The sequence below is a fragment of the Struthio camelus genome, chromosome 11 (assembly GCF_040807025.1).
Source record: "Struthio camelus isolate bStrCam1 chromosome 11, bStrCam1.hap1, whole genome shotgun sequence".
Taxonomy (NCBI): Eukaryota; Metazoa; Chordata; class Aves; order Struthioniformes; family Struthionidae; genus Struthio; species Struthio camelus.
In genome coordinates, this window is record NC_090952.1 from 3,443,816 (window position 1) to 3,460,999 (window position 17,184).

Consider the following 17,184-nt stretch of genomic DNA (forward strand, 5'->3'; position numbering starts at 1 on the left):
TACCTGGAGAACTGTGGAACTGTGGAATATCCGTTGTTGCAGGCTTTTAGGAACAAGATAGCCACGTATCTGCCAGGAGTATTTAAGGTAGAGTTTGTCCTGCCCTGGGGTCCCCTCAAACACTCTTTCAGCCCTGCAGACTACAATCAGCAGCCCTGCTGCATACAGTGGCTCGCTCCATCATTGCTTTAAATGCTCAAAGTTTTTCACAAACTCTGGCTGAATAAAACAGTCTCTTCCCATGCAGAATCACTGCTCTTCAGCCTGAGGATACGAGAGCTTCTGGCCTTTAGCAATGAAAACAACACTCCAGAATGAAGATGGGACAGACTGCAAATAACCCTGTTGTACTAAATTCAGACACCTCACAGAAGAGTAGTGATGCCAGACAAGTTTTAGCTGTTTTCTCCAGCACCCTTGGTTACTTAAGGCTGAATGCTTTCATGGAGTAAAACTCCTGTCTGACTGTCACACTGTTACTCGCACTAGGATAGTTTCTGCAGTTCAGAAGGGGAATGGAAGTGGAATGATTTCTGGTTCCATTCTGATCTGGATTCAGATGTCGTTAAACCTGCTTCAGTTTGGTTTTGATTCATCCATGACATTTTACCACTGTTTCTTGTTCCAGTTTGTGGACAAAATAAGAATTTGAATGGATTTCCAGTTAGAGTGTGGGTTCGCTTTCAAGCCATAATACACTTCTCAGCGCAAATAAGGGTGTTGGACTCTAACTGGTGTCACCCATCCCCATACTGCCCCTCCCTCACCCATCCCCAATTCCAACTTGAGATTATTTTATTAGTGCACTGTCACTTCCCAAATGTTTCCACACCTCCAATCACTTACTACTGTGTTTTTTGCTTTTTGTTTTTTTTCCGGTGCAGCACAGACCCAGCTCCCCCTGTAAGAACATGGTTATGCTGTCTTAGATGTTGTTATATGCTCAGATCTACCTCTGTGACTCATAGCCTCAGCATGGAGTTGTGAGGACTTGTTCAGACACCTGCTTCCTTTCTGGTTGCATGTCTGTGTCTGTCAGATGCTAGTTCTTTTTGTGTGGCTGCTTGGCCTAATAAATTTAATATAGCTTCAGGCTTTCCAAGTGGCTGCTTTGTTAACAGAGCTAAAAGCATCCGGCTTTGTCAGCTCAAACAGGCATTCACGTTCTTCCCAGGTTGATAGCTGCTCTGGAGACCCCTCCTAGTTCTGCTCCTTGCTTACGTGCTCAACTGGCTAAAAAAGGTCTAATAAAATCTGAGTTCAGCATGAATCCTTTATAGGGCCTACTACTTTTGATTTATTTCCAGTCTTTGCTGTCAAATGTCTTGCAGGTTTGACTGGAAGATCAATTCAGTGTCTTATGCTACTTTCAGCCCTGTCTATATTAATAGCTTCAAATCCTTCCTATACCGGAAAGATTAGTTTTATTGCTGACAACAAAACAAAGTGACTAACATAGGAGGGCACTTTCATTGTGCTCTGCTCAAAGATTTCCACAGTCTTAACCTTGGCTTCTTATGTATCCCATGTAGCTTTTCAAGTTTGAGCTCAATTTGCTAATGTGAAGAAAAATTGCAAAAGTGCCTAAGCGATGTAGGAGCCCATTTCTAATTTTAAAAAGAGCTAATACATTTAGGGATCCCTTTTTCCCTGAAAAATCCTTGGGATTTAGGGTATTTTTCCATTGCAAATTGCAGTACAGATATGCAGGACAGCACACAGTTTACAGTGCTGTATGAACAGGAAAGTAGCCAGGAGGTCCTCCTTTATACAGCCTGTATCACAGCACATCTGTAATATTGTGCTCAGCCGTGGGCCTCCTGTGGCAAGAGAGTCGTTGATAAGCTGGAGCAAATTCAGCGGAGGTCCACTGAATGGTCTGAGAGCACTTGTCCTGTGAGGAGAGGCTCAGGGAGCTGGGCTTCTTCAGCCTGGAGAAGAAACAGCTATGAGGGGACCTAACATCAGCCCTTCCCATATCTAGGAAGAGGTTAGCAGGAGGACAGACCCAGGCCCATTACTAAGGTACATGGCAGGATGATGGGATACAACAGTCATAAATTGAAACAAGGAAGGTTCCAACTAGGTATAAGGAAAAAAAAAATACTATGAGGATAACAAAGCGTTAGAACAGGCTGCTGCTTGGAGGTTTTTCAAGACCTACCTGAATAGAAGCCCTGAGCAGCCTGATCTGAATCCAGTACTGATTCTGCTTTGAGCAGGAGGTTGGACTAGAGACCTCCCAAGGTCCCTTCCAGCCTGACAGATTCCGTGATTCTGGGCCTGGAAGAGCTTGTGCAGAAAAAAACTGTATCATGTCAGCACTGAGCTTTTTGTGGAGCTTCACTGCTGCTGACACTTTCCTGAAAAGCTGAGACACATTTATCCTGGCCTGTTTCTCTTTGAGGTTTGGCACACCCCTGGGCTCTAAGATGTGGCAGCCATGCTTGAGGTGGGATATATGTTCCTTTTGAAATTCCTCCCTACGGATCGGCCTTTTCTGCTTTCTTACAATATCTTGGAAGAACTGAGAAAACTTGGGTTCTGCTTTGCATTTTTGCAGATTCTGGGATTCCCCTGGCACTTGCTCCGAACCCTCTCTAGTGAGTGACGCTATATGCAGCAACAAGAAACGAGTGGTTTTTCAGCAGTCACACTGCTCGATGATGTTGCAGCCCTTTGAGATCCTCCTTGCCAAGCAGGGAGGGAAAAGAACTGAGGAAGTTCTCTACAGCATGCTATGCCTGTACAGTGTCCCTGGTTTCCTAGAGGATAATAAAAAGTCCCAAATACCTGATTTCTGCTCAATTAGACTTAGGAAGAGAACTGAGTAAAGGAGTTGGGTTTCAGCCCTTACACAGGAGTCCATTTTAGGGCAGCTCACTGGTGAGTGTCTCTTTGCCTTTTTAGCACTTCTTTGAAGGTGTGAAAGCCCGTGTGGCTCAGGGGGTGAAAGAAGAGGAAGTCAGCTTTCATCTGGCCTACAGCAAGCAAGAGCTGAGGAAGGTCATTGAAAAATACCCTGGCAAGGAAGTAAAACGAGCCCTTGAGACCCTCTACAGGAAAATCCACAAGTATCTCTCCCCAGAGGAAAATCTTTTGCCGGTAATTGCAATGTGGGCCTCACATCTGGGTGCAATGGTATGAAGTTTTGGGGGGGCTTAGGACTTGCAAAGGAACAAATTTGGAAGAGGTCTCCAACCCACTGTTTCTCTTCACCCTTCCAGATGTTTCATCTTCTCCTTCCTTTCAATATTCTCTCATCCTGTTCCTCAGTGACTTCTCTGCTGCCTTCCCAAAGACTTGAACTGCTTTCCCTTCAGGCAGCAGAAACTGAGATTAGCACCGAAGCACGGTCTAATCCTGCTCTCAGGATCCAATTATTACTTTTTGTAGTGATGGAGTTCAAAGTGCCTGAAAGAACATAGATCTTCTTTGTGGCCCACCAGGGTGAGCGAGAAACAGAGTATGTGTTAGTGTACAGGTGGATGGCATGTGGGAGGTTCTTGTCACACTCAGGCCCAGTCGAATAGTCCTGGAGGCAACAAATGTAGCTTGGCCTTATCTGCTGTCTCAGACAACCTACAGAAACAGTCCCTAGAACAGCCCAGACCTCAGGCAGGATGTCACCTCAAGAAGAACTGGTTGGTCCATCCCAAAAAAGAGGCCGAGAATGAACTAACATCCATGCAGTGTGGATTAGCATGGAGCCATTGAGGGAGTTAAGCTATTTCACAGTATATTTTCTCCAGATGATGCCCAAAGGTGGTTCCTTCTGGCCTGACTTACTTTAGTGTGGCAGTGTAAACTTGGCTTGCTTTTGTCTGCAATAAGCATCTGCATATAGTTGTCACAGACTGATGAGGAGAGCGCTAACAGTCTGTGTGTTTTTCTCCAGGTGGTGTGGCATGCTATGGAACAGGAGTTCATACGACAGTACCAGGAGTTTGAGGATCTCATCCAGCGTTGCTATGCAGGGTCAGGGATCACCATGGAATTCACCATGGAAAACCTGCTGAGCTACTTCAACTCCATCACTCCGTCCAGCATGTAAAAGCAGCCCTGTCTGGATATGTATCTGTTGAGAGTAGTTCAGAACCCCCTGCAGCTACACCTTTAAGGAGCTAAACTCAAATGTAAACCCCTTCCCAGGATAATATTTGATATGTAGGGTCTCATCCTGAACTTAATGCCAAATTACCTTTGCCTTGTCAGTCTTAGAGTAGGTCAGCATTTCCAGACCCAAGGCAGAGCTTTCTCCTTCCAAGGAACCTTTATGCAACTAGTAACAAACTCCCAAACCTTGAATTTCTGCCAAAGTGAGTGCCAATACTGTACATCTTCAGAAAACCACTCCCCAGTGTCCTGTGCAGCTGAACAGTGAAAGCTATCTTCCCTGCAAGAATCCTCTCCCTTTTTAACTGTTCTCAGATTTTACAGTGAATCTGTGCTAAGACAAGAAGGTGCTTTGCACTGAGTCACCTAGATGTGTTTCTAGTGTTGCTGTATCTTGGTATCAGAACATACATGGCTACTCTACCAGCACTCCAGTACAAAGAGCTGAAAGTTCAGTTACTTTATGTCACAATGTTTATTCCTTTTAGCTGAGGAAAGTTTTACCTGAATGAAAACTGGAGTAGAACAAACTCTTCTGTTCTAGGGATTCAAAATAGTTTCTCAAGAAATTTCCTGTTCTTACATTATTTTCTCAAGAAGCATGCTGTAGCAATGTCACAAGTTCTTAATGTCTTTTTGTTGTTGAAAATACAGCCTTTGTGTAATTCTTGTGTCCTATGATGATGACCTGGGGCAGATTTACTACCCAGTATAGCCATGCCTTAAAACAATGAAGACCCTGAACTCCTTATTTCAATACAAATAACAATTAATGCAAATGAAAGCATCAAATTTTTGGCAGATTTGACATTTTGGAACCCCCTAAAACCTCAAAGCAGGCCAGGGGCCAGTCTCTAGACTGGAGGCCAATCCCCTCTTCTGAGTGGCTAGTTCTCATGAGGCTAATCTCTCTTCCCCTCAGAATAGAGTAGCCTTGCTCATACTGCTGCTTGGAAATAATCCTTGGAACGTGCTGCCTACCAAACGGTGCTAGTTTACATGGGCCTAGCAGGGCCAGAAAGAATAACAAGCATTAAGCCAAGGCCTAAGCCCAGGTCCAACTTCCTTTACTAGTATAGCTGTAGTGGGAAAGAAGAGGCAGAAAGCCTGTGAAGGTCAGATGTAAAACCTGGGATGCTGGAAACAGACTGTCTTTCAACATAGCTCTTTCAGAACATCTCCACCATGTCAGGCCTTGTTAGGGAGCAGTGAGGGCCAGCTGCTCCCCAAGGGGTAGGGAGCTGTGAGGTGAGCACAATAACACAGCCAGCTGGTCAGAGGTCTCACTAGCCATGATCCTGTCCCACAGTACCTGCACAGGGCAAGCAGTGCAGGCCCAAGGATGGTGGTCCAAGAGTCCAGATCATCAGACAAGTTCATAGTGATGAACCAAGTCCAAGATCAAGCTGAGAACTGAACCTGCAGACCATGGTCAGGAACAGGCCTGGTGAAGGTAACACAATCCAGTGACCACTGAGTAAGTCCTTAGTGATGAGATAGGTCTGAAGTCCAGGAAGTCAGCCTGCAGGTCAGGGTGCAGATCAGTGGGGTTCATAGCCAGAGAGGGGAATGGCTGTGACTGAGCACTCCTCCAACATAGTTCAGGCCCAGGGGTGAGCTGAAGTGGAGCTCCTGAGCCTGTGGGTGGGGCAGGTAGGGTGGATGCCCCAGGTGAGCCTAGTCAGGGCTATTAAGGCCTGTCAGTGCCCTCAGGGCTGTGATAGGCCTCAATGACCTTGTTCTTTTACCCAGAGCTTTGGCTGAAGTTTGATTTCGACCTCAGATGAGCACTGAAGTGGAATCAATCTTTGCAGCGGACCCTCAATGCAAATTAACACAAGACGTTCAGCTATTGCTCAGCCTCAATGCAGCAAGGCATAGACTTCTTATCTTTCAGTGCATGCAATCTGGATAATCAGTTTTCTGTTGAAGATCAATTTTCTCTAGTTGTAGGTGCATAAATGGGCTGAAGGAAGACACTTTTCTGTTGAGAGGAATGAAGTTCATTCTGGATATTGGTCCAAGGTGATGCTCTGCTTATGTGTCAAAAATAGGCAAATCAAAAATACAGATGCTGTTAAGGGAGAAAGGGCTAGCAAACTTTCCCTCACCATACCCCTTTTTTTGAAGTTGGCTGTATACATGCTGCTTTGTCCCTGTGCTCAGCGCACAGGTAGATCAAATAGAGAACAAGGTCTGTGTAGTTCCCAGTTTTAATATATTTATCTCTTTACAGGCAGAGTTGAAAGTCTAAGCAAACACATTTTCATCCTTTTATAATCACACAGCAAACTGGCGCATTCTCTGCCCCTGAGTTTATAAACCAACCTTCTTAGATACCAGATGCTGAAAAACCAAGGCACATAAAAAATTGGCTAATATAGGAGTTGCCAGGAGAAAATGCAGTCTTTTGAGTGTGACCTTTACAAATAAAGGTGAAGGGTGTACCACCAGCTTGCATGCAGACAGAGGAGAAGCCAGAGAATTGATGGACTGCTGATGCCCTCGGACAAGAACGTGCCTTTCCGTTTGACAAGATGGGTTATTCTCCTGAAATCCTTTTCCTGTCCGTGAGTACAGGATTGGATTTGATTTGCTCAGAGAGATGCTGAATATCATGGTGGAATATTTGCTTGGATCCAATTTCAGAGCTCAGGAGAGCCAGGCAGGGTCTGGAGTGATCTGGAGTCCTGTTGAGAAATCCTCCAAAGATGATCTTGAGCTGAAAAGATAGTCATCCTGAATGCCTGGCTGGGAAGAAAAGGCTAAAAGAGCAGGGTAAAAGCTACCACTCCTCACAGATTTATTCCACAGCAGTACTTGCACAGGTTGTGTTAAAGCCATAAAAACTGTGCAGAAGTCCTGCTGTCTGGCTATAGTCCTGTGACTGACATCTGTGAAAAGAACCTTGAGAGTTTCAGTAAAAAAAAGATATCAGGATTTTTCACAAGAGAATGAAGTTTCAGCTACTCATCTGCTTGTTTGGCCATATGTCTGCCAGCCCTGCTATGCAGCTATTGAATCTCTTGATCATGTCATCTAGACTGAACAGAAGAGCAGAAATCATGGAGACAGGCAGTTCCTACAAGTCTCGTGAAAACCAGAGTCTGACAGAAGGAAGAAACACCAACAGACTCCTTCAAATGAGGCTGCAGCATGAGCCGAGCAGCCCTCTGCCCTGTTTGCCCTGTGTTGGGCCAGCTGGCACAAAGAAACTGCAAGAGTGGGCTGTCTGTTACCCAGGGTTCAAAAATAAATGTGGTCTGTTTTCTCTAATTGCCCTCAGGGCAGATTTATATGTTTCTCTATCCATCCAGAGAGCTGACATCCTCTTTTTTCTGTTGTTTCGCGTATGGAAACTGGTATAAACCCCTCAGTGGAGGAGCAGGGACTCTAAGGGACACCACCAAGTGCTGCGATACCTGTGATTAAAAACTGGGAGTTGGGCAGCTCTGCTGGTCTGTGCTGCGGCCTCTGTAAGAGCCAGTCAGTAAATGCCAGAGGGAGACTGGATAACTGCAATGTCAGTGTGGAGAGGGGAGAGCAAAGGATGCAGGCTGGGTCCTTGGAGCAGAAGGCTGCAAACGTTTGAGGAAGGGGATGGAGTGCCACAGAGCCTGGAGGAGATCTGGATCTCTTCACAGAGGTGCAGAAGTCTGACATTGTGCATGTGCGGCCTGGAGCCAAGGCAAGGAAGAATCGCTTCATCCCCCTGTGCCCGTCAAGCCAGCGCGTGTCCTGCCAGCTGGCTCTCCAGGTAGGCAGCCTGTTGGAGGAGAAGCTCAGAGATGTGAGGTGTCCTCAGCACAGGGGCACTGGAGAAGAAGTGGGCTTTAGTTGCACTAATGTTGCAAGAAAGGCAGTAGGACAAGAAGTCAAATGTTAACGGCCTGGGCAGGCGTATTAGCGCTACACAGCTGCTCTGGGAGGTGAATCTAACTAAGCTGTGACCTAAAAGTGTGATATCATCCTGCCCTATTCCTGGTATTTGGGAAGGGCTAGAACGGGAGCAACAGTCTTTAACTCATCTCTGCCTATGCACTGTACACCTACCAGCCAGCTCCGTACTTCCTGGGGATTTCCCCCTCAACTCTGCCTTGTCCAGTGTAGACAAACCCATGGTGATCTTGAAGCACAAGGGACCTATTGCATGTCCCAGGATTAGTTTATCTAACCTATTTGCTCTAACCATCACTAGCTGACAGCAGATGGTTAGAGACAGGAAATAACCCAGCAAGTTGGGCTGGGAGAAACTGGGATTCTGTGGGTCAACCTGGAAAATTAGGTGAGAGAAATCAATTTGTACAACACCACAAAGAAATGAAACAGGCTTTTGGACAATTCCTACCCACAACAATCCGCAGATGTCCTTTTGGGGTACTGCAAATAGGACCTTGATCTGAGGCAGAACACTGTATTTTCAGATATTTCCACACATTGGAAATGTTCTTTGTATTTGATGTATTCCTATACAATGTAAAGTGTGGGTGGTTTGGGTGGAGAAAATTTATGCAGAATGTTTTTAACACAGCATATCCTGGACTTTGAACCACTTCCTCCAGCAGATTTTGCTCAGCTTGAACTACTTACTCATTGCCTTGGAGCCAAATGCCCGGAGAGCTTCAGAGCTTTCAAAACTCCATTTTACTTTTTTCGGATTTACTTTTTGTAGAAGAAGAAAAAGAAGATCTCTAACTCTGCCCCAGGTCACAGAGATCCTCCTTGGATGTGCCTGCTTGTCCCTCCACTTCCTTTCTGATGCCCAGAAATGTGAACACCACTCTGAGGCTCTTTTGCTGTTGCTCCTTGCAATATGCTAGGTTTGTTAGCGTGATGCCTGCAGCTCATTCATTTTTTGCAGAATGGGAGCGCTGGCTTACTGTGCTCCCAGGGACATCGAGTGTCTTGTGGTGCAATAAGGCACTGGCATGTTGCATGGTAGAAAATGGTCCTGGAGGCAATGAGAACTGGCTCACTTGCCCACTGCTGGGGGAGGGAACTGTTGCAGCTGGCTGCCTCAGGTCCTCTTCTCCAGAGACATCCTTGCTGCCTTCTTACCAGTAAGTCACCCTAGTATAAGCAGCAACCTTAGTAGTGTGCTTTAATATAGCGCATTAATAACAGCTTTCCCTTGTGAGGAAAAGATACATGGCTAAAGCATCGCTGGTCTTTATCTTGGATGTTTCAAGCAACTCAGTGTGGCTGGACTTTCAGGTCCTTCCACAGTCCAAAGTACACCTCTGCAGGGAGCAGCACTCAGAGCTCCTGTTTCTAATTTCTCTCTTTCCCCCCTCCTCCCCCCCCTTTATTTCTGTGACTCTGCCCCCAGCACAGCTCACCTCTGGGCAGCAGGAAGTGGATTGTCATAGGTCCTGGCACACTCTTTCCGACAGCAGGTTTCCCAGCTGCTCTGTCTCTCCTGCTTGCAGGTACTCAGCTTACTTTGGAAAATGATTTCCCTGTGGTTGTTTGCTAAGGGCTCGCGAAGCTTACACGTTCACATAGCAAACGAGGGTTGGGCTAGGAGGTTTATTAGGCAGGAGGTGGGAGCTGCAGGCTGTGAAATGAGTGCCCTACAACTACAGAGCACTCAGGAAAACTTCCTGGATGACTGTTTCCTTGTCATTCTGATGGGACAAACATCTACAGAAGAGCAGTAGGGTTTTGCAGAGGGACTGAGGCTCAGGTTGCACAGAGCTGATGTCATTAAACACCAAAAATCATCTGTGACCAGGAGGAGGGGTGCCTTTTTTGTGGCCGTTTCTTTGCCTCTGTTAACAGCTTCTCTCCCTAAATGGTGCAAACAATAACAGGGCGTATTCGGGGCCATGCCGCATGTCAGCTATGGCTTGGTGGCGGTGGGGTCCTGCTCCAAGCAAGTGCCTCTGTTTGCAAGGAAGAGGTGAATGTTTTGCCCTGGTGAAACTGTGCCTGCTTTTACACTGATCTCACTCTTGTGCCAGCAGAGCTTTGAAATCTCTCTTTGTCAGCCATTTCCCATGCACTCTTGCATCAGAGCAATGCCAGAGGCTAAGAACCCAAATGTGAGAGAACACTAGGCAATGCACTGTAAATCCAGGCTAGTGAGTGCCACATACCCTGGTGCTGGATACAAGCTCCATGAATCGCTGGCATCAGCCTCACCATCTTGTTATTGAGAGATAGAAGTCTGAAGGTGAGTGGCAAGGGCAAAAAGGGGTCGGTTCTGAGGGGTATGTTTTCTGATTGGTGTGACTTTATGCTGGATTAAGAGGTTTACTTTCCCTCTGGTTATTCTCCCTGAGAGGCAGCAGGACTTTTGTGTGTCTCTTACATGGGAGTGTCGTTGGAGAACTTGTTGAGGGTCTCAGAATAGTGATACGTCATTTACCCCAGAACGTGGGTCTTTTTAACAGAGAAATAAATATATGTAAGTACAGAGCAGTTAGTGATTTCAAGAAAACTTGACTCCATTTGTGAGGGGCTTGTCACAGCCTTCCTGGTTAGAGGCCCACAGTTTCCAGAGTCTGGTTTTCTAAAGGTAAAATAAACCAAAACAAAAATAAAATGAAGACTTCTCAGTCTACCAGCAAACTAACCGGGCCGCCAGGGCCATATCCATTTCCTTTTCACAGCCTGATGCAAAGGAGCTCCCAGACTCTGAAGAGCGAGAGGAGGGCCTGCTGCCGCTGAATGAAGTAATCTGAACCTATTGTAAATGTGTGTTGATGGGTGCATAAATGATCCTGATCCGGTGTTGATGGGGCCTAGGAGCTTTAATGTTGTTGATGTGTGGACTTTTTCCTGCAGATTCAGTGCCGTGAGAGCTGGCAGCACCCTGGGGATTAAGAAGCCTGTCCCCAGGGCTGGTCCTTCTTCCAGCAGCAGGTCCTGGCACAGCAGTCCCCCAGCCCAGCTCCTAGTGCTGCCTACAGCAGCAGCAGGCATCTCTGACAGCCCACTGGGGCAGTGAGCACTGGAGAAAAGGGCTCCTCTCTGCTGCGTCTCAGCATTTTATGTTTTCCATGTGCTGGGACCAATCCTGTAGCAAGGCCAGGAGAGTTGTCCCTCTATGGCGGCTCTGCTGCCTCCCTCCCTCTCTCCCAAGCAAATCTGCCCACCAATCCCTGCCCTCCTGCTAATGTTGTGTTTGCCCCCAAAAGGGAAAGACAGGGAATAAAAGAATGAGTCATCTGGGGGATTTTTCATCCTCCCTCTCCCTGCATCCCCAGTGAAGCTGAGATATTACAGTTACACCATTAAAATATTTGCAGCACTCTTAATTTTCCTAAAACTGACTGTGCCTGGGCCTGAGAACTGACAAAACAAATCTGAAAAATCAGCTCTGTCTTGCAGCATCCTCAGGCTGTTCTCACACTGCTGTTGCCCTGCCCCCTGCCCCGAGTTACCACATCACGGTCCCAGAGCCAGAACCCTTGGTCGTTCGCCCCATGCAGAGCTTGGGCTCAGTCCCACAGTACAGTCACATCAGAGACAAGATTCCTGTCGTCTTGATCAGGGTCATAGTCCTTATCTTACCATCTATATTTTACAGCTATGTTATATCGGCGCAAGCAGGGATTCTGTTCCCTGTCTGTAAGATCAAGATGCAGCCCTTTTCCAAGGGGATGCCAAACTGCTGCTTCAGCCCTGATGCCCTCTTCTGGCCCTTCACTTGGAGATGAAGGAGGATAGGAGGAGGCCAAAGACGGCTGGAGGGATGAGTCAGATACACTGTCCATCCTTAGTGCACATAGATTTTTATTCTTTGCGAGCTCTGTATCTCAGCAACATCAGATCTCGGCCCAGTGACCCAGCTGGTCCTCCAGGGCCTGCCCTAGCCCCTGGGCTGTAGCATGCTCAGGTCCCACCAGAGCTGAGCTGGGGTCTGAGGCTCTTTCAGGGAGGAGAATTTATTGATTCTGTACTTGTGCCACCTGCAGGCCAGAGGAAAATCCATTTGATCTCCATTCACAGTTCAGTTCACAGCTGCCTGGACTGGCTTCCTAAAGGGCTGGTAGCTCTTAAATTTCATCTTCTGTAGTTTCACCGTCTGATTCCCATCTCTGAGATAATGTCCTGGAAGGAGAAGCACATAAGTCCACCCCCTTGTTTCATCCAGCGGCTGGACCACCTCGTGTTGACTGTGAAGAGCATTGAGGACACTGTAGCCTTTTATTCCAAAGTCCTGGGCATGGAGGTGGTCACTTTCAAGGTAACATGGGTACAGGTGACACTTAGGCCTAGGACACCTTAAAGCACGGTCCTGGGCTGGTGTTCAGCCACTGTGGACCTCTGAAAAGGGTTCTTGGGGTAACTCCTTGGGGTGGGGATGGCATGATCATCACAAACTGTAGACTATCAAGGTCTGAGTTTCAAGAGAGTCAAACTGAGTCAGGGAAAGGTTCAAAACACACTGCAGAAGAAGTCAAAGTGAAAAAGAAGGAGAAGTTCCTTGAAAAACATAGTTGCCAGAACTGAAGGAAGAGAACCCTCAAACCCATAAATCCTCTAATGCTGTCTGACAGGCTCTTGTTTTGAGATTTCTACTGACAAACAGTAGAAAAGATGGATAGTATCTTCAGGACAGCCCCAACTATCTTCAGGACAGCCCCAATCCATCTCTTGGCTAAGTTTCAGACCACTTTACCTGTTTTGAATGCCCCCATTGCACCTTTTTAACTCCTAAGTTCATTTCCTTCCCCCTGCTTTGCCAGGTTTATGTAAAGCAGTTGCACTCACATCCCAGGGCTATAGTGAGTACCCGTTTGTTCTTCAGGTGGGCACATAATGGCAGATTGCTGTATTGCTTTTTAATGGGGCTCAGCACTCAACTGCCATATGTACCTGCAGAAATCTCCCTGAGGGTCTGCAAAGAAAAAAGGTGCCAAAACCTTCTTCTTCACCCTCTTCCCACTGTCTCATATTTGTTCTCTCTGCAGTGTCAACCTCTGCATTATTTTTGTGGCTGCCCACAGGCAGGATGGAGGGTGTGCAGAACTGGACGCTGGCATTGTTATGCGCTGGAGGAGTAGTTGCACATGGTTATAGGTCTCATGCTATCTTTCCCGGGTCACTCCACATCTCCAGAGATGTAGTGGAAATGTTGTAGGGGTCAGTTCTTATCTTGGGTTGCCACAGTGAGAGCCCAGAGATAGCGAAGATACAGTTGGGTCCCCAGGTGTTATGACTACACAGGTGAATGGATACTGAAGACTTCAAGGCGAGGAAGTCTTGTAGGACATTGATTCTTTTCTTTGGGAACAGGGAAACCGCAAAGCTTTATGTTTTGGCTGCCAGAAGTTTAACCTCCATGAGGCTGGGAAGGAGTTCGAACCCAAGGCTCGATACCCAGTCCCCGGTTCTGCAGATGTTTGTCTTATCACACAGAAACCCCTGGACCAGCTGCTGGAACACCTGAAGGTGAGGAAGGTGTATAGCATGCATATATTGGTGTGAGCTGGAGCGGTAATGAGGGAGCTGAGGGGCCTGCCTGGAAACAGAGCTAATGAACTTGCCTCGTCTCTCTGGAGACCTGCACTTCAGTTCTGATCTTACTTTAATGGGCACAAATCAAACTCTATTGAAATGACTGCGACTGAACAGTGTAAGAGAGAGGACAATGAGTTAAATTTGAGAAGTGCATGGAAAGGAATCTCTTAGCTTTTATTTTGCACCACCTGGCAAAATAAGCACTAGTTCTGGCATACTTGTAAGCCAAGGTGTGCTGGGAAGGTGGCCGGCATAAAAGAGCAAGACCTCCCTGCAGGAATTAGGAGCATGGCAGAGCTGCATGGGGAGGTGATGTGCATTGTGCCTCCACCAGGCCCCAAGCCTGCGTATCAGGGCTGTGAGGTGGTGATGAAAGGTATCAGCCGAGGTATTTCAGGGAGGGCAAGATGTAACTGTCCAGGAGAAATCATCTGCTGAGCCTCACAGACCTTTCATTACAGGTATAGCAGCACTTAGTACCTGCCAAGATCTTCTGTGCTCAGTACAGATATTCATAGCTCGCTGTATAAGGACAGGCAATTAGTGCTAGCCCTCCATATTACATTTTCCAGCCTCATCTCTCTCCCCCAAGATCTCACAGTCCAGTCTAACTTGATTGTGTGTTTCTGAGCTGGACACTTTTTCAGTGTTGTGGGATGGCATGACCCGGAGCCAGAGGAGTTACAGCAGCACTGTTTGGTTGGCCTTGCCATTGAAGACCCTGTCAGTGATCTGAAGAGACCTGCCATTTTCTAGGTGTGAAGCCAGAGCCTCTCAAGTGACATTTTCAGGGCCTGTGCCTTGCGGATGTCAGAATTTTGTCATTCAAAAGCACATATTTTCAGGACTGGGGGAAGAGCGCACCACTCCCTGAAAAGATTCCCCTATGCATTAAACCCCTGTTTTTATGTCTCCTCTCAGGCCTGCGGAGTGAAGGTTGAAGAAGGTCCTGTGGCCAGAACTGGTGCCGTGGGTCCAATAACATCCGTCTACTTCCGAGACCCCGATGAGAACCTGATCGAGGTTTCTAGGTACAGCACAGATACGACAGGTGTGACTGCAGTTAGCAGAGGGGAACACTAACCACAGACTACACTTTGCCTGAGTTCCAGCAGGAGACAGGACACAGAGGCCAGGATTTTAATGGCCAGTTTACGTTCTACATTGCAAACCTAGAACAAGATTCAGCTTTCATACCCACAGAGCAATAAAAAGTAGATCTGCATGAACTTTTGAGAGCTATCCCTCAATCCTGCTTTTATAAATCTCCACTGATGGAGACTTCATGACCGTCCTGGAAGATCTGTCCTGCTGCCACACATTTTCCTAATGTCTGACGCCTCTTTTGCTGCATTTGAAGCCTATGATTTCTGCCCTGTTCACCATGAACACAAGGAACTTGTCATTCCTTTTCTCTTAATAGCCACTTTTTTGCACGCTTGAAGATTTCTGCATCTCCCTTTTTCTCTGCCTGCTTAGCATGACCCAGCCTAACTGGCACTGCTGGCTCTAACACTAAGTCACTGATTTAAATCCAGCTGTGGCTATTGAAAGCCACCTCCTGTCTGGGATTGGGGAACTGGACCTCAGCATTTGACACACACAGCACTCGTGAGGCTCTGTGCCTCATATTCAGCACTGCATAAATACTTGAATAGTTATGGTGCATCTGTCACCCAGGCATGGGGCAAAGTAGAGACACAGTGGCTGTATGCCTGGAAGTCAGGGAGTTCACCTAGATTCTTTCAGGGAGGAGGGGGAAATAGGGTGCCAAAAAGGCCCTGGCATCAGGCATGAAACCTCCACTTTGGCTCCCCCCTGACAGCCCTTTGTTGCCCAGTCACATTCACTTGTTTTACTGGTGCAGTAACAGGGCTTGCCTCTGGCCCTGAGGCCCCTGCATCAGCTGCATCTGTCTGGCCTGTGCATTGCAGGTACCAAGGGAAAGGTGCAACCTTGTACTGCAGCTGGGAAGCGTTTGCTCCTCCTTTCTTTCCCCATGGATGACACATTCCCATGGGCTGTGGGTCTTGGTCATTCCTTCTCAAAGGAGCAGCCTCCCTGCAAACCCTGGATCCCCGTGGCAACGTGTTTGGTCCTGGGAGAACCTCTGGGCCAAGGAGAGGAAGGCCGATGCTCTTGCCTCGGGTCCAGAATAGCTCCAGTGCTTGAAGAAGTGTTAACATGGAGCTACCTGCGCAGCACGTGGGAGGCATGGCACATCTGCTGAGAGGAGGAAGGTGTGTTGGCAGAGCTGGGCTGGGGGTGGGAGGGCGTATCACAGCAGAGCGCGCTGTACCTCTGACTGACTGCACACAGTTACTCAGGGGATTGCCAAGTCCTGAGTTTCCTCCTTTCTTTAATACTCCAATTATTAAAAAAAAAAAAAAAAAGAAGAAGAAAGAGTGACCTGGGTCTTTTTCAAGGAGAGCAGTTCCCCAGCTGGCCACACTGGGGTAGCAATGTTATCATCAAAGAAACCGTGCTAGAAGGTAGAGAGAACTCTTCTGACCTCTACAGTTACAATTTTATCTCTAAAAAGGAAATAATCAGTGAACTGTACTCCCTCCCCACCCCGATGATATTTCCTGGGAAAGCTAGAATTCTTCACAGTGAAAAAAAAAGCAAATCCTTAATAAATTCAGTGCTGCAGCTTTCCAGTCAGTGCTGGTAGTAGGGATGAAACTGTTTTCAGTTTGGGTTGAGCCATTCATGGAAACTAATGACAAGAACTGTCTTGGGAGACAAGCCAGAGGCAGCTCACAATCTCTACCTTGTAAATGTGGTGTGAGTCCATTAAATTCTTGTAGGACTGCAGACACGTCTGCAGGGCTTAGTGCAGATTGCAGGGCATAATGTTGCAGCATTTTAGCAATGTTGTAGCAAAGCTCTGTGTAAGGACCTTATAAGAGGGGAGGGTGAGTTTATTTTAGAACAGATTTTGCTTATCCACAATTACATTCTTTCACACCCAAACATCAAGTTGTGTGAGTCCAAGGAGTCTGTCCACCCATCAGGCACCAGAGTGCATGTATCCAGGTGGTCTGTGCAAGATTCCTTGCAATGACAGAGAGGACAAGGGATGCCAGTTATCAAGGCCTACTCATATCCCCTGGGTTCCTCATAGGATGGTGAACATGCGCTGGGCTTGGACATGCCCTTTTGTCTCATGTAGAAGATGGAGATCAGGGTCTCCATCCTGTCTCAGCTGTGAATGAGTAAAATTCACTCGATGTCCCTTGCCACCTAACCTGGGTGTCCAGAGAAGCTGCAGGTAGGTATATTCTGGGATTGTTGAAGAACTCCTTCTCCAGGTGTGTTCAGCACCTGCACTTCACGGAGCCCTTCTTCCTTCTAATGCTTTCACATGCAGCAATTTGCACTCATTCAGCATTCAGATCAGCCTTAACATTTCTATTGCTTTTGCAAGAAGATCAGAGCACGATGCATTGATACTGTGAGCATTAGACCCTTCTTAGTAGGTATTCCAACAGGGTCAGAGCTGTCTTGGATTCCTCTGCCTAGCTCTGCATATCAAGCCTGGATATACATGCGAGAGATCTTGTCTGCAAGCCCTAACTTGACCTTCCCAAAGGC

General features: G+C 47.1%; 2 protein-coding genes across 13 annotated transcripts in view; both read left to right on the forward strand.

The window, feature by feature from the left end:
- Window positions 1-4,781, forward strand: part of LOC104154208 (exocyst complex component 1) — a 40,632-nt gene extending 35,851 nt beyond the window's left edge. For 6 of the 7 annotated variants that reach the window (XM_009690495.2, XM_009690505.2, XM_068956777.1 and 3 more), the window contains 2 exons: window positions 2,911-3,105; window positions 3,899-4,781. In XM_009690495.2, coding sequence (XP_009688790.2) covers window positions 2,911-3,105; window positions 3,899-4,054 — 351 coding nt within the window. In that variant the 3' untranslated portion in view covers window positions 4,055-4,781. The other variant, XM_068956776.1, reaches the window with a different exon arrangement.
- Window positions 4,782-7,865: 3,084 nt separating this feature from the next.
- On the forward strand, window positions 7,866-16,249 carry GLOD5 (glyoxalase domain containing 5). 6 transcript variants are annotated; one of them, XM_068956786.1, is made up of 5 exons: window positions 7,866-9,545; window positions 10,080-10,291; window positions 12,140-12,310; window positions 13,363-13,518; window positions 14,509-15,963. In XM_068956786.1, exons 3-5 carry the CDS (start codon window positions 12,170-12,172, stop codon window positions 14,668-14,670), a joined length of 459 nt encoding a protein of 152 aa, XP_068812887.1. In that variant the 5' UTR covers window positions 7,866-9,545; window positions 10,080-10,291; window positions 12,140-12,169; the 3' UTR covers window positions 14,671-15,963. The 6 variants fall into 6 exon arrangements, with proteins under 6 accessions (XP_068812887.1, XP_068812884.1, XP_068812885.1 ...); XM_068956783.1 differs by having other exon boundaries at window positions 10,083-10,291; window positions 12,039-12,310; XM_068956784.1 differs by having other exon boundaries at window positions 10,083-10,291.
- Window positions 16,250-17,184: the final 935 nt, after the last annotated feature.

What these genes read in the sequence shown, in the direction of transcription:
- GLOD5 (XM_009690481.2), top strand. Translation starts at nt 12,170, where the DNA reads ATGTCCTGGAAGGAGAAGCACATAAGTCCACCCCCTTGTTTCATCCAG. An exon ending in TGGAGGTGGTCACTTTCAAG is followed by an intron (nt 12,311 to 13,362) that starts GTAACATGGGTA and finishes CTTTGGGAACAG; the next exon opens with GGAAACCGCAAAGCTTTATG. An exon ending in AGCTGCTGGAACACCTGAAG is followed by an intron (nt 13,519 to 14,508) that starts GTGAGGAAGGTG and finishes GTCTCCTCTCAG; the next exon opens with GCCTGCGGAGTGAAGGTTGA.